General features: G+C 53.5%; 1 protein-coding gene and 1 long non-coding RNA gene across 5 annotated transcripts in view; one reads left to right on the forward strand and one right to left on the reverse strand.

Annotated features, from left to right (window-relative positions):
* GATA6 (GATA binding protein 6) overlaps positions 1–17,853 on the reverse strand; it is a 31,459-nt gene extending 13,606 nt beyond the window's left edge. The window contains exons 1-6 of one of the 4 annotated variants that reach the window (XM_070050400.1): positions 17,741–17,853; positions 15,059–16,227; positions 10,758–10,924; positions 7,073–7,198; positions 6,072–6,159; positions 5,873–5,976 (exon numbers count right to left, since the gene is read on the reverse strand). In XM_070050400.1, coding sequence (XP_069906501.1) covers positions 5,873–5,976; positions 6,072–6,159; positions 7,073–7,198; positions 10,758–10,924; positions 15,059–16,184 — 1,611 coding nt within the window. In that variant the 5' untranslated portion in view covers positions 16,185–16,227; positions 17,741–17,853. The other 3 variants (XM_070050399.1, XM_051852070.2, XM_051852071.2) reach the window with 3 other exon arrangements.
* LOC138844039 (uncharacterized) lies at positions 17,733–19,860 on the forward strand. Its single transcript, XR_011379385.1, has 2 exons — positions 17,733–17,866; positions 19,069–19,860. It is a non-coding gene; the product is annotated as an uncharacterized lncRNA (long non-coding RNA).
* The last annotated feature ends 4,136 nt before the right edge of the window (positions 19,861–23,996 follow it).

Below are 23,996 nucleotides of genomic sequence, written 5' to 3' on the forward strand. Positions count from 1 at the left end.
CAAGCACCACGCGGGCAAGCACAGCCTTTGCGAAGGCCCTGCCAGCTCCTCCACAGGAACTGCGATCCAAGGTGATTCCATCACAGAGAGGAAGAGCGGGGCACGATCTGCGGGCGGGGAACTCCCCTCCAGCTGAGAACTGCAGAGTCAGCGACAGGACTACGGGGGCCTTCTCCAAGGGCACAGGACACAAACGTCCACGCAGAAAACAGAATCCCCTGAAGAATGGTAAATACTCATCTGCAAAGTGGCTCGGCTTTCTTGAGGCCTCACCCCAACAAGGCCACTCCCAAGCACTATGGCTGTGCACCTACAACCTCCCTGCTGCCCAGGGAACGGAAGTCTAGCTAAGCACACGGCACCTAGGAGCCACGTGGGAAGGACTGATGACATGGATTCAACACCAAGAAGCCGAGGGCACAGAATCAGGGATGGATTGGAGATTAAGTCTCTGCAAATGTCCGCCTCTGTGACAGCCGTATATCGCCAACCACGAACCACCAGAAGCAGGGAAAGTTACTTCCTGTTACCAGCTCAGCGTGCCCAGCGTGTTTCCATGGGCGGGGGTAACCAGGCAGCCACCCAGCACCCCTGGAGACAGACACTGAGATGTTCTGTGAACCGGACAAGCAGGGGCATGCCAGCATCTGTTTACATCCATTCTCAAAATGCTCCCAACAAAAAGGCTTTAATTCTTAGACTCCGACATAGAGAAAACACATTCGCCAGCAGAATGGGGGCAGGATGACGGGCAGCGTTTAGCAGGGACCGAAGTCAGGCCCCGCTGAAGGCTGGCCCGAGGCTGGTCTGACACACTGTCAAACATCTACTTCGCCTGGGTTTTGCCCGTCTCGCTTCCTGCCCTTGGCTCTGCCATTCCACGCTCCAACCACACTGAACTCACGGCTTCTTCCCATTCTTTCCAGGATTCCTCCCTTGAACCCAATAGCTCCCTGCAAAAGCCCTACCCAACCAGGCGGGGGCAGGCATTTGGCCGAGCAAGTAAGATGCCCACACCCCCCACTGGAGAGCCCGGGTTTGCCCGCCTGCCCTGGCTGCTCACTCCAGCTTCCTGGGGAGTCAGCAGTGATGGCACAACTGCTCAGCTCCCTGTCCCCGATGCGGGGGTCCTGGATTGAGTCCCCAGCTTCCAGCTCAGGCCCAGCCTAGTTCCCAGCCATTGTGGGCATCTGGGGTGTGAGCCCATGGGTGGGAGTGCTCGCTCACTCTTTCTCTCTGCCTCTGAAACAGCTGGGGGGAAAAAAAACCCTACCCAGCTGATTCCATTGTCCTCCACTCTTAGAAGCAATTCCTGAGTCTCCAGAGTTCCCTGATTGGATTCCCAAAACTGTCCCTCTCTGGTAAAGCACCCCCAACCTGCCGGCGGTGACAGACCCATCTGTGGGCCCAAGCCACAGGCCACCGGCAGTGAACGCCAGGGCTGGGACTCTGTCCCACTCAACTGTGCAGAGCGCCTCCCACAGAGCAACCAGGTGCACACGACAGAAAAACCAGGGTCGGACAGACAGCCTTCTCCAGTGACTGCCCTGGTCCGCCCACTTGAAAACGTTCATGGCACATGGGATTAAAGGAAGTTTATGTTGGTGCAGAACTTCTGAAATCCATGCAGTTACTTCATAACGTGTATTTTTTTTTCTATGAACTTCTTGAAGACCCTACATTTAATGATGTCGAGGCTATCTTCAGGTTGTTTTTTGTTTTTTTGTTTTTTTGTTTTTTTACAGGCAGAGTGGACAGTGAGAGAGAGAGCAGAGAGAAAGGTCTTCTTTGCCGTTGGTTCACCCTCCAATGGCCGCCGCACCACGCTGATCCCATGGCAGGAGCCAGGCGCTTATCCTTGTCTCCCATGGGGTGCAGGGCCCAAGCACTTGGGCCATCCTCCACTGCACTCCCTGGCCACAGCAGAGAGCTGGCCTGGAAGAGGGGCAACCGGGACAGAATCCAGCGCCCCGACCGGGACTAGAACCCGGTGTGCTGGCGCCGCAAGGCGGAGGATTAGCCTAGTGAGCCGCGGCGCCGGCCTATTTTCAGTTTTAATATCAACTTTAGTAGGTTTTCGCTTTAAGTATTTATAGAAACTTCTTAGACAGGCAAAATAAATTCAGTGATTCCTTATGCTCAGACTTTTAAGTCTTATTGCTAATTTCACCACCAAATCAATCCCTGTTATTCCAAAGAAAGTTAAAAAGGAAAAACTACATTTTGTCTATGAAGTTTGGGGGCTGGGCTGTATAAATTTCATATAAAATGCCCTCGAGTTTTTCAAATATTGAATAGTAACTCATGGGAAGATGAGAACGTGTATGGGCGATTTTTAAATCTTAGGAGAACTGCGTGGAATAATACGTTGCTGCATTTTTCTCCTAAATAGCTTTGAAAAGAACCTCTATAAAACATAGCTCAGTTAACAAATGAAATTTAAGGGAACAGATTTGAACATCATTATAATGCCAAATAAAGTCTGACGTTTCTATGGATCAACGTGTTTCTCAGCAAAATCTATGTGATAGGAACATTTCTAACCAGAACGGAAGCCTATTTTTGTCATGGAAATTAATCAGCCATCTATCAAAAATTAAGTTTAACAATTCCTTTTAAAAGCACAAAGAAATCCAAAGGAACACACCAGGCAATAAGTAATACAAGGTCACCGGGCATGAGTCTTCCCAGCCTCAGACAGCACGCTGCCCAGCCCTCCGCCTGCATCATGCATGCACAGCTGACAAAGAGAAACTGAGTCATGAGGTGGCCAGGTCATAACCCGATGACTCGGATCAGTAAGAATGTCTACTTGTAGCAAGTACAGAAGACAAGTAAGTCAACAAAGCCGGCCTCAGAGCAGCACAGAAATGGCGCCCACGGCACTTCCACACTGGCCTTGGAGGGCGTGTGCGCTGGGAATCCTGCCCGCCCTCCGTGCCTGCCAAGGAGGGGCAGCCTGAAACGCCAACTCACAGCCCCAGACAACGAAGACAGCCCCCCCCAACCCCGGCTCCCTGAAAACCAGCCAAGAGAGCTCGGGAGCCTGGCGCCACCTTGTAAAGGGCCCACCCCACCAGCAAGGCAGGTCAGGGGCACTGCAGGAAGCCTGCTGGGAATGCCTACTCGAGACCTCTGAGTGGTTTCTGACGATGTCATGTGGACCCAGGATCAGTTCGTGATTCCCTTGCAGAAACTAGCAATCATTAAAGAAACGCAATTAAGTTGCCCTTTCCATCTATAAATGTAGAGGTGTCGGCCCCTCCACCTCCCTTCCTTATACCAGAGAGTCCCCGAATACACCCCAGGGCTCTCATCTCATCTCCACCTCGTCCCAGAGAGCACCCAATTTTAGGAGACTTAAACTTGACCAGCCAAGGATAGACACAAACAAACATCAAACACATCAACTACGACCTCGACCTCGCTCTCAGATCTGGTATTTCCTTCCCCTACAGCACTTCACGCAGTCACTGACGAAGCCAGCGCCCTCCATCAGCCCACGTTGGGACCAGAATGGGGAAATGACACAGCTCTGTCAACACACCACCTTTTAAAGACACGTCTGCCAGCAGCTGGCACACGACTCCCCCAGCCCGCTCTGCACAGCTCCTGGGCAGCCACACCGGCCCTGCAAAGGGACACAGGCTCAGCCCATCAAGGAGAGGCCCCGGGAGGTGCTTAGGGGCCCAGGGCACACAGCAGCCTTCCTCGGTAACAAGCTGAGGGGACCACTCCAGCCTCCTGAAGTTACTCTCCGAGAGACGTTTCCAAAGGCAGCCGGCACATGGGCTTCAGCCACAGTGGCCTGCTTGCCACACCAGCCACGTGAGGTAGGGTAGGGCCTTAGAGAAAACAGAGACCTGAGAGCCTGATGCCGGCCCCATGCCCTCCAGCCTGGGAGGGGTCAGCCTCTGGTTGGGGAGGGGAGGGCTGGCCCATCAGCCTGCCCTCCCACACACTCACATCTTGCCCCAGGGAAATTCCTGTGACCCACACCAGCCATCCCTGGCTTCCCAGCTCCCATGGAGGCTACCTGGGCTACAGGAGGGAGAGGGGCTCCCAGCAGAAGACCTGGGGTCCCAGCACCCCGGCTGCCTTGCCTCTAGGCCTCTGGCAGGAAGCTGACCTTTCCCTGGAAAGTCATGGCCAACAAGGCATGTCCACCTGCACAGCCCCAGGGGAGAGGGCCTCAGCCCAGCCCAGGCCCTTGGGCCAGGCAAATCTGGGCTCTTCCCAAGGTGGAACAGCCTACTTCGAAACTTGACATCACAAAGCCACAAAAGCAAAACCCACTGCACCCACAAGGGCTCAAAGCCCAGGGTGGGGCGGGCAGCCCTATTTATCAATTAGATCAGGCTTTTGCCACCCTTTGGCTGGCAGCAAGTGAGAGCCCACAGCCCGAGAGCCGGCTGCTCCCTCCGAGCCTTGGAAAGCCAATGCATTGCCTCCTTCAACTGCTCTGGTGACTTAGAGACTAGCAGTATTTTTAAATAATTTCAGTCTTTTCATTTCTCCACAATTCACCTGTGCTAGTTACTGCTTTGAGCCTTGAAGTTACATCTATGTAACTCTCCTGGGAGGGGCGGTGGGGACAAAACACTGCACGCCAGAGCCCTTTTACAAAGGCTAGACACACTGCTCAGCATGCATCTGTAACCGACCAACCAGCGGCCAACGGGAGGCTTTTTCCCCGTGGAAGAATCCGAACGGACGCCTTGTTTGATTAAAAAAGCAGCTCAAAAGAATGAGTCGGTGAGCAAAGACGTATCAAACATAAACAGAAGCGCTGTGCAAATACTTTAAATATTTCGTTTTGGTTTCTTAAAAGTCAGTAAAAATACTGCGGAGACACCCATCAGCCAGGTCGGCGGTTCCCAAACACCTCCCAGGCAACAGTTTCAGTTTCACCTGGAGTACTTGTTAAAAAAAAAAAAAAAAAAAAAAAACACCAATTTCCCAGCCCCACCTCTGGCAGCAGAGGACTTAATTCAGGGTGGGACCAGAAAATCTGCAGTATTTAAGTACCCTAAATTAAAAATAAAGTACCCTAAATAAACCCATGGTGAAACTGTAGAAAACAATTGCCATGCAAATAGGAATTCAAATGATGTTGTTTACTTCAAAATATCTTAGCATAATCCTAAAAATCATTCTAAAATTCGGATTGCTTGGCCCGATTATTTTCTTTGTTTAGGCTTTTTTATTTTTCTTTAAGAATATTCCAGCTAAGCATTAAGGTGGGACAACGCTCTTAACTGAGTTTCGATCGTTTTCAATCAAACTCACTTTGTGACCTTCACAAAGACCCAGGCAGCGGCTCCCCGGCCCTGGAAATCGGGAAATCGGGTAAGAAGCCTTGGGAGTTGCCTCTGGAGGTACAGGGTCTCCGGGCTGCCTGCCCCTGGAGGGGAGGAAGACCGAACACGCGGCAAGGAATAGGCGACAGCTGGAACTGCTGTCACAAGCAAAAGTGGCTTTAAATGCTGGGGGTCCCCGGGTCCCATGAGACCCGGTAGTTTTTCCAATCTACCGTAAAAATGTTCAGATATAGCAACTCTGCTAAAAACCCAAAAATAAAGCAATTTAAAGCTCTTCAAACCAAAACTTCTCGCTTTAACTTGGGTTAATTTAACCATAAAAAAGTGATTTAGATCTTAATTCAGAGGTTTGTCATGTACTTAGGTTTGTCATTTTGTTGACATTCAAATGTGATTTCCTCTAAAAACTATCCTTAGGTATCAACTAACTCAGCTGAACTGTTGGTTTAGATTATTGAACTACCAGATAAGATAAAATGTTAAGATAATTTACTATAGAGTAACCCACTCACTCACTCCCACTGTCTGGCCACGCGGTTTGTAGCACTCACCCCTGAGGCTGTGGGTTGTGTTGTAGGGGAAGCGTTTTTGCTGCAGTCATCCGAGTTGGAAGAGGTGGACGTTGGAGTCATAGGAACGGAATTATTGCTATTACCTGCAACAGTCAAAATAAGCATTATAAATATACGCATACTCCACGGTTAAAAGTGGCAAATACTTTGCAATCAAATGACAATTTGTTATACTTACCAGAGCAAGTCTTTGACTTATTTATGTTCTTAGGTTTTCGTTTCCTGGTCTGAATTCCCTCTTTTTTCATAGCAAGTGGTCGAGGCACCTAAAAATTTTTCATAGGCCATAAGCTTAATAAATATTATTTTGAAGGAAAACCCAACACAGGAGCCAACATTGGTACTGAAAGCCCTCATTTAAAAGTATCTGGCATAAATTTCAATCCAATTTTTAGACACACTCAATAGATTCCAAGTGCACAAAGACTACACTTTTCCCATCAAAAGCAGAAATTCCTTCAGAAAAAAAAATGGGGTGATTTGCAAAGGAAATTCTGAGTTCTTCATCTTAATACATATTGTTTGAAATAACTTTAATTACAGAGTAAATATTTTATTGGGTAAAGATTTTATTTTATTGGTTAAAGATTTTATTTAATTACAGAGTAGATATTTATCAGGTAAAGATTTATTTCAATATTTAAAATTTAACTTTAAAAAGCTATCATATGCCCTCTTTCCCTGACAGATACAGAGTTTTCTTTCTTGGTCTCATTTTGCACAATCTTTTTGAAGTATAGAATGTTTCTAACCAAAACTGTCAAACTGTTACTCCTTGTACAAATGTGTTTCATTGCCTTCAAAATTTCTAAAGAGTTAAGATGTACAAATTAACTAGCTATTGTGCATTTCCCCTTGGTTTCTTTAAAAGTACACAGTTTTTTAAAATGATTGCTACCATGTTAGCAACTCTAAAATGTACAGTTTCCACATTTCCACAATTCTAAACCTGGAATGAGATTCCCAGTGGGCGTCTGGGATGGTTTAACTGGCAGCTTTTTAAATTTCTTTTGGTACAGAACAGTTCACGGCGTAACTAGCACCATCTTAGATTCAATAAAGTGTTAGTCCATCCAGATTTTACTCTTACCCTTTCATTTGCTGATTATGTTTAAAACTGAAACCATGTACAAACCAGAAACCCAACGAGTACACATGAGAGCAGAACACAAGGCGCACCCCGTGTAGTTTCATGTAGAGTCCACAAGCATTGCACACGGGTTCCCCCTCGGCATTTCTGCGCCATAAGGTGGTGGTTGTGGTGTGACAGTTGGCACAGGACAATCCGAGCCGCCGTGAGGAAGGCTGGAAAACAGCACAAGAATGTCAGTGGAGAAACACCGATGTTTGTGTAACTGTTACATACATTAAGGCATCATGTCCCTGTCATCAACAAGCATGTACCTGGTTTAATGTAAGTGAAATATCTCTTTGGGGAAAAAAAAAAATTGCCTGGGGGTGGGGTGGGGTGGGTGGGGACGACAAGGGTAATTAGGTTGACCTCCCTGGACCAAGAAACATGAATCTTGCACAGTGTGCTCAATCCCATGCATTTTGATTGGCTCCTCCAGTATATATGTGTTATGGACTAACTGCAAAACATCGCATGCATGTTGGCCAGTATCGTCAGGCAAAGCTTTCACCAGCATTGTAACATGGAGAGTTTCACCAGTAGCTTCTTCTCCAAGAACTTAAGAGTTTCTCAATTACTGTTACTTTCTAAAAGAAATTAGAACCTCCTCGAAGAGTTATATTCCAAGACACACCAGAAGTAATAATGCAACCAGACATTAATAATATAAGAGTCCTTTCCCTTACCCCGAATTCCCACTCATGGACTGCACTCAGTCAGGCATTGCTGGCACAGGTCTGAGCCAGGAGCCATGAAATATGATTGCAAACCACCTGCCAGTGTGCTAGGTGGCTTCGGGCAGTCTCCACTTCACCAGAAAACCAGAGATAATCAGATTTTCGAGAGGAATAAACCAGCACTCTGGAAGGGACTATATACATTCACACAAAAGCAGCTTAGAAAATCTACAAACTTCTTGTAAAGAAATGCATTTTAATATATTCCATAATTACCATCATGATTGTCTGTTACCTGGATTTTTATTTAGTCCATTTTGCAAATGGTACAAAAGGAAATTTTATGGGATTATTTTAATGCTGGCCTTGTCACATATACAGTGATCCTAATGCATTTTGTTGACCTACCAGTATCTTACTGGACTTTTCTTCACACAAAGGATTAATAGGTATGACCAGGATGGCAGTCTGGCACTGTCACTCACAATTCCACATTCTCTTTATGCTCTTAACACCATTAAAGCAAATTTATTTCCTTTAAATGACTACTTGTGATTATGTAGAATGCAAGCTAGTTTAATTTCCTCCCCAGAGTGACAAAATACACATTTGTTTTCTAATTATCGAATTGAAAGTTGTTTTAAATTACTATGTAATAAAAACCCTATGGGGAAAATCCAGGGACCAAATCCAGTTACAAGATTTGGAAAGTTAGCTAGACTGATGAAGAAAAACATTATTATTAAGAATGTGCAACAAAAACGTAAACAGCAGGAGCTGAATATTTACAGGTTAAGTTGACAGACTTCCCAATCTCTGCCGGCAAATACACAGGAAGAAATGGAACCTTACAGCTCACACCCTGTCCAAGTGCTTTAGCATCTCTCATTACAGACAAGTTCTAAAACAGAGACACTGGTAAGCCTTTTAGCACTGCAGTGTTGCTAAGAAGTCAGTGCCAAGTCGATTCTTACCAGGGGCACTGCTTTGCTAAACTGATGAAAATACATTAACAACTGCTTAAACACCAGTGCTTCTTTTCGCTTGTGGTGAACAGAAAATCATTTTCTAAGCAAGTACTCCCTTCTCTTCATAAATGTGAAATCAGTACAGGACGGACAGGGAGGTTCATTTTACAAACAGGCCATTTATGACAGTTTTCAGTGGAATCTGGAGCCAATGTGAAGCAAACTTGTTATCAGAATCTGCCAATATAACCAAGAACTTTATGACTGTCAACTGCACATCATAAGTGAAGCCAGTCCCCATAAACATGTGAAAAGAAGGTGAATGGGTTATAAAAGTTCCTTGTAACAAGGGATCTCAGTTATATTCCTCACTGACAAGGAATTTGAGTTACACCATAAATCTCTTGTTTTGCAATGTATTGCAAGTTCAAATTCACACTGATTGGTTCTGTACTGCTGGCTAAACAAACTTGGGTTCAACATTCTGTTTCTGTGAACTAAGCCAGACCCATCAAAACCATAAATAAGAAGCCCACAAGGAGAACTAATTGATGGTGACACGCCCTACAATTGGTATCATTTATAACCCATTTACAAAGCATATTGGCTGACCTTGGTCACTGCCAAGACACCTGCCACACAGAAAGAAAACTAACCCCTTCAGAAATGTTCAAAACGGTTTTCTTTCTGCTAAAAGTTATTTCCACTAGGAAGGGAACAAAACAAATGGCACTACCACAATACGAACGTCACTAGATCAAATTCATAATGCAACTAGAACTAGACAGCTTTCTGCTGTCTGGAGAAAATGTTACCTTCCAGAGCTCAGCCACTTCACGTACCTTTCCCAAATCCTAAGAATAGGTTTCATTGTCTATGCACTAATACATGAAAACAAGGAACTTCCGTGGAATATTTTCCAGTGACTGCTACTACTTTTCCTTTTTAAACAGGGGGCAACGTAAGAAAAATGAAAATCTTGGAGCCAGGTACCGAAGTTAAGGAACGTTAAGTTAAAGAAAATGCAAAGCTGTCAGAGGCTGGAACAAGTTTGAGGCGCATCGCCTCATTAGCCTTGGCCACTTTATTTTAAATGCATTAAAAACAAAAACAACCATAAAACTAATTGCTTCTCTTTAAGGTGTCAGACTTAACATTGTGATGCAATTTCACTCTAATCTATTTAACACAAACAACACGGGTAGCGTTTGTTTCTGCTAATTAGAGTGTAACAATTAAATAAATTACCTGGATACTGAAGACGTCTGGCATCTAACTGTAAAATATTTTACGTTAAAAGGTTTGACTAAACAAGTGTTAGCCCTGCAATGGAGTTTGGGAGTGCTTTCTGTCCTCCAATCGCTAGTCTCACTAACAAAGACACAACAGCAACAATACCTCCCAATCCTAGAAGAAAATCAGATCATCATTTTGAAACACGGTGAAATGTGTCCTAACGGATAAATTCAGAATTTGAGAACACAACGACCACACATTTTGTCAACTTCTACGCAGTTCTCCAAAGAGCCAGATTTCAAAGTACCCAAGGTTAGAGTAAATAAATTTTCAGACTCAAGGCCAATGAAAGAGACAAGGACCTGGGGGCCAGCTTGTCTGTGGGAGCATGATGGAAAGGGCCCGTGTGATCCTGTGCTACTCTGCTTGGGGGAAGGCTTGTGAATTAAATGCGAGCCGGACCGGGGAGTGAACAGTGAGAGAGCTCTCCTTCCGGCATCTGACCTCCATCCGTCCCCCTGGAGGACACCACCACCTGCCAATGCAGAAGTATTCGGTGCCCTGATCGGGACGTCTACAGGTACATGGATATAGGATGGCGCGCTTTTAAAAAAACAGCGGCACCCGGCCCCTTTGTGTGCGTGTGCGTGTGCATGCGTGCCGTTAACTCGGGTGGTCCTTTCCTACACGCAGACACCGGTGGAGAAGGAGGTGCTGGCTTCCCCGACGCGGCTGGGAGCCAGCGGGCGCTGGCGCCGAGGGCCCGCGCCTACTGGGCGGCTGCAGCCGCACCTGCGCCGCGGGGAGCGCTGGGATCCGGCCGCGGAGTGGGGCGGGGGTCACACACTCACCACGCGCTTCTGCGGCTTGATGAGAGGCCGGCTGAGGCCGTTCATCTTGCTGTAGATGCCGCAGGCGTTGCACAGGTAGTGACCAGTGCCGTCCCGCCGCCACAGCGGCGTCTGGATGGAGCCGCAGTTCACGCACTCGCGGCTCTCCGGCATGTCTTCCAGCAGGTCTGCGGTAGAGAGTGGAGATGAGAGGCCGGTGAGGCGGCGCCGGCGCGCCCGGCTTCCCTGCCCGCTCTTCTCCCCAGCTGCGCGGCTAGGGACTTGCTGCCCAAGCGTCCCGCGCGCCTGCACCCCGCCCCCGCACACCACCAGGAGAACCCACGAAAGCCGAAAGCCGGAGCCAGGGCTGGCTGCAGAGCGCGTGAGTCTGAAATGGCTGTGGGGAAGTCGCCTTGAATCCCCTGTCCCTAAGCTTTTAAAAACTGAAATCCATCAAGCCAGTGTGGCGCTTGCCAAACCCAAACCTGAGCAAGCCACGCAAGACTAACGCGCGAGGCCGCTGGTTCCCCCTGCAACCCACCAACACCCCGGGACGCGGTGAGGCCGCCTTATCTGCTTTTCTCTCAAGTGACTCAGAGAATTTTCTAGATCTGCCACCCTTTACCCGCTTTCGCTCCTGTAGGAAGCAGGCACAGGAGACCAGAAGCAGGGTTCCTGGATATTGGCATTACTTCCTTGGGAATGAGAAAATGACCGCACGTCTTGCGGGGCGGGGGACCAGACCGTCACTAAGGACAGGGACTGCGCTTTTTATTTGCTTCAAGGACCAAACAGTGAAGCAGCCTGACTTCGAAGTGGATCTAGCTGTTTCTAGGCACCATTTTTTTTCCAAAAGATTTCGCTGCATACTTTGCGGATGAGAAAATTACCAAGACATTCCGGGTGATAAAACTGTCTCTTATTTTCCTACGCTAAATTTTCAATGTATGCAATCTGTTCAAAGCGCATTTCGTTTTGCATCTCGTTACTTGGTTAGTTTTCAGAATTCACAACTAACCTAAACCTGCTAATAAAAACAAATCTTAATCAAGAGTAAATGGTTGTAACATTTATTACTTCCCCTCAAGGTTATATATGAGAATAAATATCTAGTCTCTAAAATCAGACAGATATTTATTTATTTATTAAATATAGGCTTTTGAAAAAATAAATGCCTCCTACTGTGTAGGGTCCTTCTAATCTGGCATTCTGAATCACTTTTTAAAGTAAATACACACTAAACGCTCGGGTTTTACCAGAAGATAATTTACACTAGCAAGCCCCTCTATTCTTTCTCATTCCCTTGCAGTTTATGGCTTGGATGTACCCTCTATTGCATAATAAAGCTATTTAAATGACTTCAGCATTAAAACTCTTAATTTCAATTTCAGGAATATTCTATGTCCCTAGGAAACAAATCTCCTCCTTCGTTTTTCTTATTTATTACATTAAATAAAAAAAAAAAGCTAGCATCCTACACAACCCGAGTTCAAAGTTGTCACGGGGATGCTGCAACTCACAACACATCACAAAGATTTATTCTTCTCCGCCCTAAAAGCCTCTATTGACTGCGGTCATCAGTAAAACGCTTGGGACTTCAAGGACACTAAAGTTAAACAAGGTATTTGTCTTTGTTGTTGACTTTAAAATGTTACCTATCAGAGCCCCTCTCTAAGAAGTGGGCCAGTCCCTGAAATCGCCAGCCCTGAGCCAGCCTAGCCTCCTCCCCTCTCGTGGGAAAACAAAGACGCCCACAAGAAAGTAGTGTCAGCTCTGAGGTCCTCTGAAAAGCCAGGCGTAGATTGCACTTAAAGTTCTCCATGAAGAAATAGGTAAAATCCAGGCAGGAAGTTTGCTCATTTTCAATTAAAATCAGTCTCTATCTTTCCTCTTTCATTTTCTCCCTGCCCCTCCCCAAACCCTCCAGGCAACTAAAATCCCATAACTGACTAAAATGAAAATAAAAAATGAGGCTCTTTGAAAAACTACAAAATCTCATTGTGCAGGTAGCTTCCTCACCAAGTTTCTCCTCTGCTTGCTAACGCAGCTGCTCTGGGTGCCCTGCAATGTGGTCCTGGGACCCAGGGAATGGAGCTTAGGAAGGAAGGGCGTAGGGCCAGGGCGCGCAGGGCTCCCAGGACCCTGAGCTCGCCCCAGGGTGAGCCCATCACACCCATCATGTCAGGAAGAGGTGTAGGAAGTAGGTCCCCAGAAAACTCTACATGGTGCAGGTAGATAAAGCTGCACATACTCAGGTATCAGCCCTGGTGTTTGCTCAAATAGATTCACTAGTCAGCCTCCAAAATTAGTTGGTTTTAAAAAAATCAAAGTGAAGAAACAGTAAATCTAGCTAGCAAGCTGGTACCTGGAACACCTGTGAGGACAAGCAAAGCAAGTGTCACGTGCTTCCCACCACTCCTAACCCTAGCTTCATCCCAGTGCTTCTTGCTTTCTTAACAGACTGTATAAACTGTGTTTCCAGATCCCTAATCATACTTAAAAAAAAAAAATCTTGGGTGTAAGAATTTTCTAACTAACTTTGCAGTGCCATGTCCAAAAGGGAAAGGATGAGATAAGTTTCCAAAAAGCAACTTCTAACTTGCCAACAACTGCACCATCCTCCAAGACTTTCTCTGAAGACCCCGGTACTGTCAACACCTAAAGACTCAGTGGAACCCCTGGGCTGGTTCTCCTGCAGTCACGTGAAGTGCTGGAACAAAGACCAGGGGAAATGCATCTGGACATCAAGCCTAGTTGTGTGGAGACCCCCACCCCAACGGGGAGCACTCTCCCAGATTCCCTGCAGGGTGCCCTGGCTCAGCAAAGCAACCTCGAGCCCCAGCCACCACCACCTGCCCAGCCTTTGATTTCTCATGCAGTCTCTCAGTTCCTAGGAGCCAAACATGGGTCCCTATGCTGCCGGAAGGGTGACAGCTCTCTGCTCTCCTGAGTCCCACCCATCCCAACAGGGCACATCTCAACAGGAACCCCTACCCCTGCTCCTCGCGGCCATGTTCAAGTAGGCTCCCTACTCTCAAGCTACACACAGCTGATAAAGAGCCATCACCAGGGCTGGCTTTGTAAAACAAGAGGGAAATTTGAGACCAAATCTGGGCTCCTTGTTAGAAGCCTGGGGAGACGTGTCCCCGAGAAGTCCTCCCAATGTTACTTAGGAGGCAGCTGTCCAAATCTGTGCCCCCGCATTCTGCCCAACATCTGCAGGACGGAAAGAGTGGCGAAATTCCTGTCCTACCTAAGTAAAGGCCCCTGACAGGGCTCCCACAGAGGCTCCTAAAAAGCCCAGGCGCGAGGGACCCCAGAGGCCCGGGTGGCACCGTATGCACTCATGTGCCTGCCTCCTTCCAGCTCCCTCCAGCCAACAGCAACAACAGGGGTTTGGGTTTGCCTTGGAAGAGAAGTTATCTAACAAGGGAAACACCAAGCAAGAAAGACCTCGGACGCACCCACAGGACTGCTGCCTGTTGCCCCGCAAAGGAGCCAAGGAGCTGAGCAACGCGGTCACACCCTCCCTGCAGGGGCAGAGCGAAACATTCTTCCAAAGGAGGCACTTCCAGGTATTTTAAAGCTGTTTTCCCAATTTACCCCTGAATGGTCCCCAGGCACAGGAATGAATGGAACTGGAAACTGAACATTTGATGAGCTCAACTCTGAAGGAAAATTGGTGTCCCTGCTCCCGAATCCCAAGACTGGCCCCTCCTGCAGGGACCAAGAGCTGAGCAGCCGGGCTGGTGCCCAGCCTGCAGGCCTGTCCACCAGGCATAAGCTGGCAGGGCTCCCCCAGTCCAGGTGTCCTCTTATCTATTCTTCCCCTCATTTGGGCCGGAGGCAATGACCACTCCCTATGTCACCTTTCTCCCGGGAAACATCTCCTTACCTGGAGGCCTCACCTCCAGAGTTACACACACACACACACACACACACACGTGCACATGCGTCCACCAAGGGACGGGGACCGAGTGTCCCATACTCCAAACTCAGTCCCGCCAAGGAATTCCAGGCTTCCACTCATCCGAACTGAGTCTGCAACGTGCTGTCACTTCCCTCCCAGATGCCCACCGACCCAACTCACTACCCGAGGCCCCAGTCTCTCCAAGACACTGAGGTACACACGTGCACCGAGTCTCTTCTCTTGGAGAGAGACGGAGGGCATCAGAGATTCCTATCAGCACACTCGGGCCACGCTGCCGCAAGCCTGCAAGCGCTCTCTCTGCGGCGCAGACAGGCAAGCCCTGAATACCGGGCCCGAATCCCGCGGCTGCTCCCCCACCCTTGCACACCCGCACTCGGCGGCGCGCCCTTACCTGCGCTGGGGCCGCGCGGCACGGGGAGCGGGGCTCCGGCGCGGCTCTGCAGGCTGTGAAGCACCGGGTTCTCGAAGGGTCCGGCGGGCCAGGCGGGAGTCAGCGGCGCGCCCATGTAAGGCGAGTAAGGGCTCGGGTGGTGGTGGTGATGGTGGTGGTACGTCCCGTTCAGCTGCCGCGCCGCCGACAGCGAGCTGTACTGGTGCTCGCGGCCGCCCATAGCTGCCAGGCTGCCGCCGCCGCCGCTCACGCCGCCCGCGCCCCCGCTGCCGGCCGTCGCGTAGCCTCCCGGCTCCCGCGCCGCGCCGTTGGCCATGGGCGGGCTGGGCGAGTAGGGGAAGCGCGCCGAGGCGTGCGCCGCGGCTGAGCCGGCGCCGCCAGGCCCCGCGGCCCCGCCGCCCACCGCGGCGCCTCCGCTGCCATACGGGGGACTGTCGGCTGAGGTCTGGGGCCAGCCAGGATGCGCGCCCGCGCCGCCCGCGTGGTTAGCTGGCCCGCTGCCGGCGCCCTGCAGGTACGGCAGGCCAGGCAGCATGGAGCCCACGCGCGTGGTGGGCACATAGACCGGGGAGCTGGCGGCCGCCGCTGCCGCCGCGGCGGCGGCCGCAGAGTGCACGAAGCCGCCGGGCGCGCCGTCGTAAGCGGCCGGCCCCTGGCTGGAGAGAGCGGCGAGGGTCTGGTACATCTCCTCAGGCTGCTCCGACGCGAAGGGGCTCAGCTTGGCGCCGCGGCTGGACCACAGCAGCTTGCTGGCGGTGGCGGCCTGGTCGAGGTCAGTGAAAAGCAGCAGGTCCTCCCAGCTCGACAGGGCGCCCCCGGGGCCAGCGACCCCGGGCGCCGCAGGTCCGTGGGGAGCCCCGAAGGGGTGCGAGGCGTAGGGGCTGAGCAGCAGCGAGCGCGCAGGGGGCCCCGCCGCCGCCTCCGTGTCGAGCTGAGGTGTCCTGCAGTTGCTGGCGCCACTGGGGCCGCGCTCCCCGCCCCGGGAGCAGCAGGAGGAGGACGAGGAAGAGATGGGGGAAGGCGGCGTGGAGGGCTCCCGCCCCGGAAAGGCCCCGGAGTCGCCGGCGTCCGCAGCCGCGGCCCCGAAGCGCTTCGGCAGGCACCAGCCGGCGTCAGTCAAGGCCATCCACGGTCCGGCGCCGCTCCAAGCTGACTTCTAGCTCCTGGGGCTGAGGGCAGGAAGTGGGGAGAAACGGAGAGGGTTTACCAAAACCTCTGGCTATCAGCATACCCTTACCTCCACTCCCTCTTATAGCTCACGAGACTGACTCCTGCCCAAAGATCCCATCGCTGCCCAGGGCGCCGGCGGCCGCTGGGCCGGGAGAGGGCAAGGGAGCCTGCGCAGCCGCCACAGGGCCCTCGAAAGACCGGGACCTTCGCCCTTCCTCGCCCGCACCTCTCGGGAACCCCGGGCCTCCCCGCCCACCCCTGGGCAGCATCCTTCCCCGGCTTGAGCGCCGAACCCCAGGGACGCCTGCTAAGCTGCCCGAGATCTTCTTTCCACCCACAACGTGCTCCCTCCGGGCCCATTAAAGAAACGCAGCGGCCTGTGTGTGTCGCCGCTGGCCCGTCCCGATTCCCTGCACGCCCCCTCCATGGGGGGACGACTCCCCAAAGTGAGCGCGAGGAAGGCAACCTGTCCTCGAAAACGAAACCGCTGCGTTCTCCCCAGCCGGCTCCTCCAGAGCGTCCCGGGCTGCGCCGATCAGACCCGAGCGCGATCCCCCAGAAACCGCAACTCAGCCGGGGAACGTGGGGCAGCCGGAGGGAGACCACAGCCCCGAGCCTTCGAGGCAGGGGGCAGTTCGGGAACCCGGCGGCTCGATGGCCCGGCGGCGCCGCGCACCTCGGACATGGCCCGCGCCTGTCGGCAGCAACGCGCTCACGCCGGCGGGGCCACCCAGGCCCACCCGCGGTCACCCGCGGCCACGGAGCAGCCGGGCCGTTCCGGGATCGGACGTAGCGGGGTGGAGCGCGGCGTGGAGAAAAGGAGGGGGAACGCAGGAGGGGGCGTGAGACCGCCCCGGAGCCGAGGCCACCCCAAAGCCGAGAGCAGGAAGAATGACAGGGAGGCTCGGCGGGGGCGGGGGCGGGAGGCAAGATGCGGCCCGGCAGTCCTCCTCCCGGCTGCTTCCCCAAGCTGTCCCGGCTCATCGGAGATGACCGCATTGAAATCAATGTCCCCCCTCTCCCCAACACACAGACACACACCGGGCAAGCAGCGAGCAAGAAGTTTCTCTGCCCGTCAGACTACCGGCCCCCGCCCCTTCGCGCCGAGATAACTCTCAGATAAGGCTGCGCGCAGATAAGCACTTCGGAGAGAGGAAAAGGCACCAGAAGCCGGTTGCGCTGCGTCCCGGGGACGTGGGAGCGGCTCGAGCCCGGCCGCAGGGGAGGAGGGAGACACCCGCGGAGCCGGCTGCGGCCCGGGAAGGGCGGGAGAGGCGGAGGTCCAGGGGCCTGCCGCCGGTGGGGGGGAGGGGGCGGGAGGAAAGGAAGCAGGGAGAGTGAGCGAGGCAGGGAGAGCGGCCGAACCTCGGGCGGGCGCTGCGCATGGAGAACCGCCGCGGCGAAGGGTGCTCCCAGGCGCGGAGAGAGGTGGCGGGCGCCGGCGGGCGAGCGCGAGTCCGGGGTCTGCGCGGCGCTGCGGAGAATAAAAAGGAGAGAGGAGGCGCCTCTTACTGCTCTGCCGGAAAACTGCAGCCTGCGCTCCTGATTGGATTCGCCGAGCCCTAAACAAACAGCGCTCGCCGAAGGGTGCCAGGCTGTGGGTCGGAACTGCGCTCTGCGAGCAGCTGGGCGCTGGAGGTGAAGAGGAGGAGGAGGAGGAGGAGGGATCGAGGGGAGGAGAGAAAAGAGGGTGGGGAGGGACGGCGGGGGGAGGGGTGAGCGCCGCCCGGGCAGACAATGAGCGCGGCTCAGCCTGCGGGCGTGGGCTGAAAGGCTAGCACGGTCCGCGCCGTGGGGGCGAGTCCACACCGGGGGCGCCCGGCCCAGGGACGTGGGGGGGGGGGGGGACGGAGGCAACCGCATGCCAGGCCTGGCTGGCGACGCACGCCCATCCAGCCGCGGGGCACCCCCAGTTACACATACATACACACACACTCTCACGCTCGCCCACGCGGGGCAACGGAGGGAGCCTTGGCACCGGGAGAGATGGCTGCGCTCAGCCCGGCGCCGGGAGGGGAGCGTCCACTCCCGGGTCAGCGCGCCCTCCGATGGGATGGGGAGCACAAGAGTTTGCCCCACTGGCCCTCTCTGCCCCTCCCTCCGCGCTAAATGAACTTTGTGGCCCGCAGTTGTGTGTGACCGACCGACCTTGGGATGCTAGGGGCTCCGGTAGTGGTGGCTGTCGGGGATCGGGGCTCCTGCGGTCTGGGAGAGGAGCTGGGGAGCCTTTAAAATATATACCAAATTCCTGGGAAGTTTTGGGAAGCTCAGGACATTCCCCAGCTAACCTTTGGGGTCGTGGTGTAAGGAAAGGTTAGTCCCTGTGGTGCGCGGGAGGAGAAGGGACTTCCACATCAGGCGCACCCGGGACACGCTCTCCGAGTTTTGTCTCGTTTGCTCTGAGCTTTCCCTGGAGAACTCCAGGTAAGTGGCAGATAAGCCAACGGAGAGAGGGGCCAGGAGGTCACCTTCTCTGGACCCAGCGCAAATTGAGGCTTCCCCACCCCCACCCTGGCAGGCGCGCGCGCGCGCACACAAACATACACACACACCCCCTTTCTTTGCTCCCTGCGCGGGGTTATCGCGGCGGTGCGCAGACCGCGGCGGTCCGTCGCTCGCGGGCCGGCCACGGGGAACGAACGGCGCGAGGTTATCAGTGCCGCTGTGTCGCTGTGTCTGCCACGGGAGCCCTGATCGGCGTCTCTCTCCCCTCCGCTCTCAGAAAGGGCTTCTTCCGACAGGCGTGACCCTAGAAGGCTGCCCAGAGAGAGATTAACTAGGGCGGGAGGAGTGGTTTTGTTGGGAATGGATTTTTACTTTTTTTTTTTTTTTCTCCCCAGGTAAATCAAAGTAAATGATTTTCTAAAGGTCAGTCTCCCTGAAAGTGTTTGGGCTCTGGGTTTGGGTTTTGTTGTTGTCTTTATTTTTAGTTGGTGTTTTCCAGCAGGGGAAGGGAGAGGAGCCTCGAAGGGCTGGCAGCACAGGGGTCTGTAGGTGTGAGCCCTGGTGGCGCAGGGGCGCGGATCCGTGGCCGCTGCGAGGAGCTGGGGACTGGACTGGGCAGAGTGGGGGTGGAGGGAGCCGGAATCCAGGAAGCTGTGGGGAATTCTTTACTCGTCCTTCGTTGTCAGGTGCTGCTAAAGGCTTCTGAATTTTTAACTTGCTACTGAGTAAAGAAGGTCCCTAAACTGCCCTCGTCCCATGTGACCATTTTTATTACCTTCCCCTGGGGGCCCCACAATCACGGCGCCGGCCCCCACGTCCTGCGTGGCTGCCTTTCCGAAAGGCACAAGGGAGGAAACGAACAGAGCGAGATTCGCCGAGCCGGCCTTTAAAGGTTAACCTGCGTTCGATCGATCGCATGCGACTCCCCGAGGAACCGGCCCGGCCTCGGCTACCCGCTCCGCGCCCGCCGGGGCACCGAAGGTCCCACTCGTTCGGTTCCTTCGCGAATCCCGACCGGGTTCCTAAGCCAGACTGGGCTCTGCAGCAGTCCGTTTGTACGCAGTGTCGGAGCTGCGGTGGGTATGTGACTTCCTACAGTTTTGAAATAATGTTTCTCAGGTTTGCTCTTCAATGTAATTTTTGTTAAAGTTCTTATCGTATTTGTTAAAAATAAATGTCTTGGCTAAGTTGGCGTCCAGGCTGTGAATGGCCTTCAAGCTGGAGCCCCGAAGAGAAGATGGAGCCCCAGGAACAGCCTGACGAGTGTCTAGCGCATTTCTTCCTCTTCGCTGGGAAGGGTGTCAGCCAGGGTTTCCCGGACAGTCCTCACCGCTGACCTCCAGGGTTGAGTTTACCCGCAGCCCTGCAGCCCCGCAGCCGCGTGCGGAGGGCCCTGGGGCCCTGACGCCGCTGGGCAGCGGGGAGCAGCGGATGGACGTTGACCGATTCGACTTTAAGAGGGGGCCCGGCATCTTACTCTGCAAATTCCTAATCTGTAAATATATAAATATAAATTATATATATTATGCATATATATATATATATATATATATGAGAGACAGAGAGAGGAGACCCAAACGAAGGGGAAAACAGGTAATGGCTCCTTCCCAAACTGTTTTGTTTTGTGGGATGCGTTTTCTAGCCCAACGAAGGGTTGGAGAGCACAACGCTTTTCGTGTCAGTTAATTTAAAAATAACAAAACTAGTTAACCCGTAAGATTGGTGCAGACAGAAACGGGCTGTCTGATCTCTGCAATTAGGTTTTCCCAGCGCGCCGGCTTTGGCTCTGGGGACTACACCTCGGGGGACAGGCCTGTTTCCAGAGCCGCCCCCAGGGAACCCAGGCCCCGCGCGCCGAGCTCCCTCTGCGGCGTGCGCCCGCTGGTCCCGCGGCGCGGGGGAGGAGGTGAACCCCAAACTGCAGAAGACTCCCAGAATGCCCTAGGTAGACGTGTATTTAGAAATCCTTGTTTTCTTCCGGGGCGATTTTTTTTCTCCCCTCTTTTTTTTTTTTTTTTTAATTTATTTTATTTCCTTTCCTTTTCTTTCATCCCCGCCTGTCCCCTCTTTCGGAATTTCTTAGTTTTGAACGAAACCGTTTCTCTCGGGACCATTTATACCCTTGGAGCTGACCCTGCGGATTGAGCCGTGCCCCGCACCCTCGCACGGGGCCGGCCCCCGGGCGCGGCCTGTCCCCAGGGCTGATTTATTTGGGCCGCGCGCACGGCGACTCGCGATTCGAATCCAGCCCGAGCTCGGCAGCCAATGGGGCGGGGGGCGGGGGCTGTGCGGCCAGCACGGAAGGGCTGTCTGGGGACGCCGCCGCGCGCTGCTTCCGGGGGGCGGGGGAGGGCCAGGACCCGCGTGGCGGGGACCCGGACCCCAGCAAACCCAAGCTTCTGGTGGCGTCCCTTCTCAGGGCTCCTGGCCGCCGGAGCGGCGTTCCAGACAGAAAAGGAACACCGTTTCTGACTCAAGCGTGTTTTAAAATTTAGATTTGTTTTGAAAACCAAATCTGTGGGGCCTTCTCGCTTAGACCACATTTCCCTCTTGTCCTGGGGACGCTCGCGCCCAAGGACACCGGGGTCACCTGGGCGTCCCCACCCTCTCCTCTCCAGGGTTCAGGGGCCGGGCCCGGGGGGCGTCCCCCACGCGGCGGCTGTCAGTCCGACCGCAGCCACAGACCGAGTTCTAACGGGGATTCCTCCGTTCTTTCTGCATTTTCCCTTCTTCCTTCCTCTCCCTCCCTCCGTCTGTCGTTCGTTCATTCCTTTCTTCCTTCCCCTTCCCTTCCCCCTCCTCTTTCTTTTCCATGTATATTTTTTAATTCTCTCCAAACAAAAAATACCCCAGAAATGTCAGATGACGGCGGCGGAAGAGCCGCAGGTCGCCCCAAGGCCCTGCCCCGGCCCACCGCGTACCCCCTTGGGGTCGGGAAGGCGCAGCGCGCACCCTGGGCGCCGGGCGTCGGGTCCCTTCGCGTCGCCGGCGGCCGCCTGCCCGGCGCGGCAGGGGCCGGGCTGCGGCGGCGGCGGCGGCGACGACGCGCGCGAGGTCACCGCGGTGGCCTTGCTGCGCGCGCTGCGGCCGGCCCTAATGCGCTCGGTGCGCCGCGGGGAAGTCAGCGCGGCGATAAGGGGAGGCCGGGCAGGGTCGGCGTAAAAGCCCCACGCCGGGCGCCTGCGGCCCTCCCCTGGTCCATTAACCTTTTTACTTTCTTCTCCCCTCTGTCTTCGGGCTTGTTATCTTGGCCACCCAATGACCGACGAAAGATCTCCCCTCCCGGCTACTCCCCTGGCCGCTTTAAACCAAATACATTTAGCTATTAAGGGCCAAGATGTCTGACAAAAGATCGAAAGGTGTCTTTCTGGGACCGCTTCTAGAAGCGGAGAAGAAGCTTGCCGCTCCCCAAGCCCGATAAAGAAATTCCACAGCGGCGCCGGCCTCCCTGCCCGCGGCCTGCTCGCGCCCCGAGACCCTAGGGTCCCGACTTCGGGGTCCGCAAAGCCCAAAGGGGCCGCGAGGGGGGCGGGGATGCTGGGCCTGGGACCCACGGGTCCAGGGGGCGGGGCGGACGCAGGGGTCCCCGAAACTGCGGGGCTCCAGGTGGGAGCTGGGGACCCTCAAAGCACTCCCTCCCCTACGCTTTGCTGGAAAATTAAACTGAGCTCGGTGGAGCCTAGATGGTCCCATTTTTTATCATTTCTTGTTACTAAATAAAGAAGACAAAACCGAACCACCTCTACCTGCCGACCCTGTGGTTATGCTGAGGGCCCTGCGGAGCAGAACCCCGAGCAGTGGGTGGATCCCCGCCGACCGCTGAGCCGAGGGTGTGGGAGACCGGCATGCAGGTGGGAGGCAGAGGCCCCATCATTCCGCCATCCTCAGGTTGGGTTTGGTTATGAAGTGCGGTGTTTATTGTCATTATTAATTGCTACTGGCATCGCTACACAAGACCTATGGCTGCCAGCTGGCCCCAGGCCCTGGCCCTGGCATGATCCCTTTCCCCAAAGGGTGTAGCAGGGACTATTCGGTTTCCTGATCAGGACTCCACAGTGGGTTTGGGGAGTCAGATGTGCATGGCTTTGATGTTTCCCGTTCCCCATAAGGAGCTGGGAAGTTCCCTCGGCCTGCAGACCAGCAGAGGCCTTTTCCACCACTTTGAGACACGACAGGGTTAGAAGCTTGGGATGGGGTGCCTCCTCTGCCCCCCACCCCCACCCCTTCCCCGCAGGGGGGCCATTTCCCACTTCTTTTGCCTCCCCCTGTCTGTTCCCTGGCAGATGTTAGAGACAGGACTCTCAGTTCCAAAAGGCAACCTGGGATCCTCTGTCTGTCACCTCTCCCTGGGTGGGAAGCTGAAGATGCCTTTTTCAAGCCTTCCCCTCCAAGGAAGGTGAACTCCAGCATCACCCGCCTTATCTAGGCCTTATCCCTGACCCGTGCTTGGAATCAAAGCCTTGGAAGGCAAAATGTGAATGACACAGAAATTTCTAAACAGGCAGGACCTTGGCTCTCCTTGGATTTCTCTGGGCTCACCAGGCTGGCAGGCCATGCCCGGTCCAGGGTCAGGGGCCAGGCACCACTGCCTCAGCCCAGAGACATTCCTGGCTGCTGTTTCTTCAGAGAGGAGGGGCAGGAGCTGCTAAGCGGAGACAAAAGATTTCCAAGTCCCGTCAAGGACGAATAAAGGGAATAAGTGCCCAAGAAATTTAAAAACAAAGCACAAAACCTTCATTTGCCACCCAGAAATACAACCTCTCCGTTTAGCTATGCTGCAGATATGCAGAGAATTAGGACCCAAGAGTCACCTACCAATATGCAATCGTCCAGTTTCCTGCTCCTTGCGTGCACTGCACAGAAAAGCAGCAGCAGAGTTAGCTCCTAGTCTTCCAGGGACTGCGGTCTGGAAGGTTGGCCGCTCTGTGAGGTCGGTTAGGCAGACAACTTTCAAGATGGATGGAGTTCAGACTGTCCCCTAGGCACACCAACGGGTAGAAAAGAAGGAAGTCACTCTAGCTGCACACAGCGACTGTCTAGGAGCTGCTGGGCCACCCTGCTTGGGTTGAATCCTAATACCACCAGTTACTAGCTGTAAGAGCAGGACATCCCTCTGTGCCAGTTTCCTTGTCTATAAAATGGGACTAGGATGGACATTTGGCACACAGAGGTTAAGGTGCCACTTGGGACTCCCACATCTCTTACTGGAGCGCCTGGTTCAGCCGCTTTGCTTCCAGTCCAGGTTGCTGCTAATGCACATCTGAGAGGCAGCAGATGATGGTCCAAGTGCTTGAAGCCTTGCTGACCACGTTGGAGACCCAGA

The sequence above is a fragment of the Oryctolagus cuniculus genome, chromosome 10 (genome assembly GCF_964237555.1).
Source record: "Oryctolagus cuniculus chromosome 10, mOryCun1.1, whole genome shotgun sequence".
Classification (NCBI taxonomy): Eukaryota; Metazoa; Chordata; class Mammalia; order Lagomorpha; family Leporidae; genus Oryctolagus; species Oryctolagus cuniculus.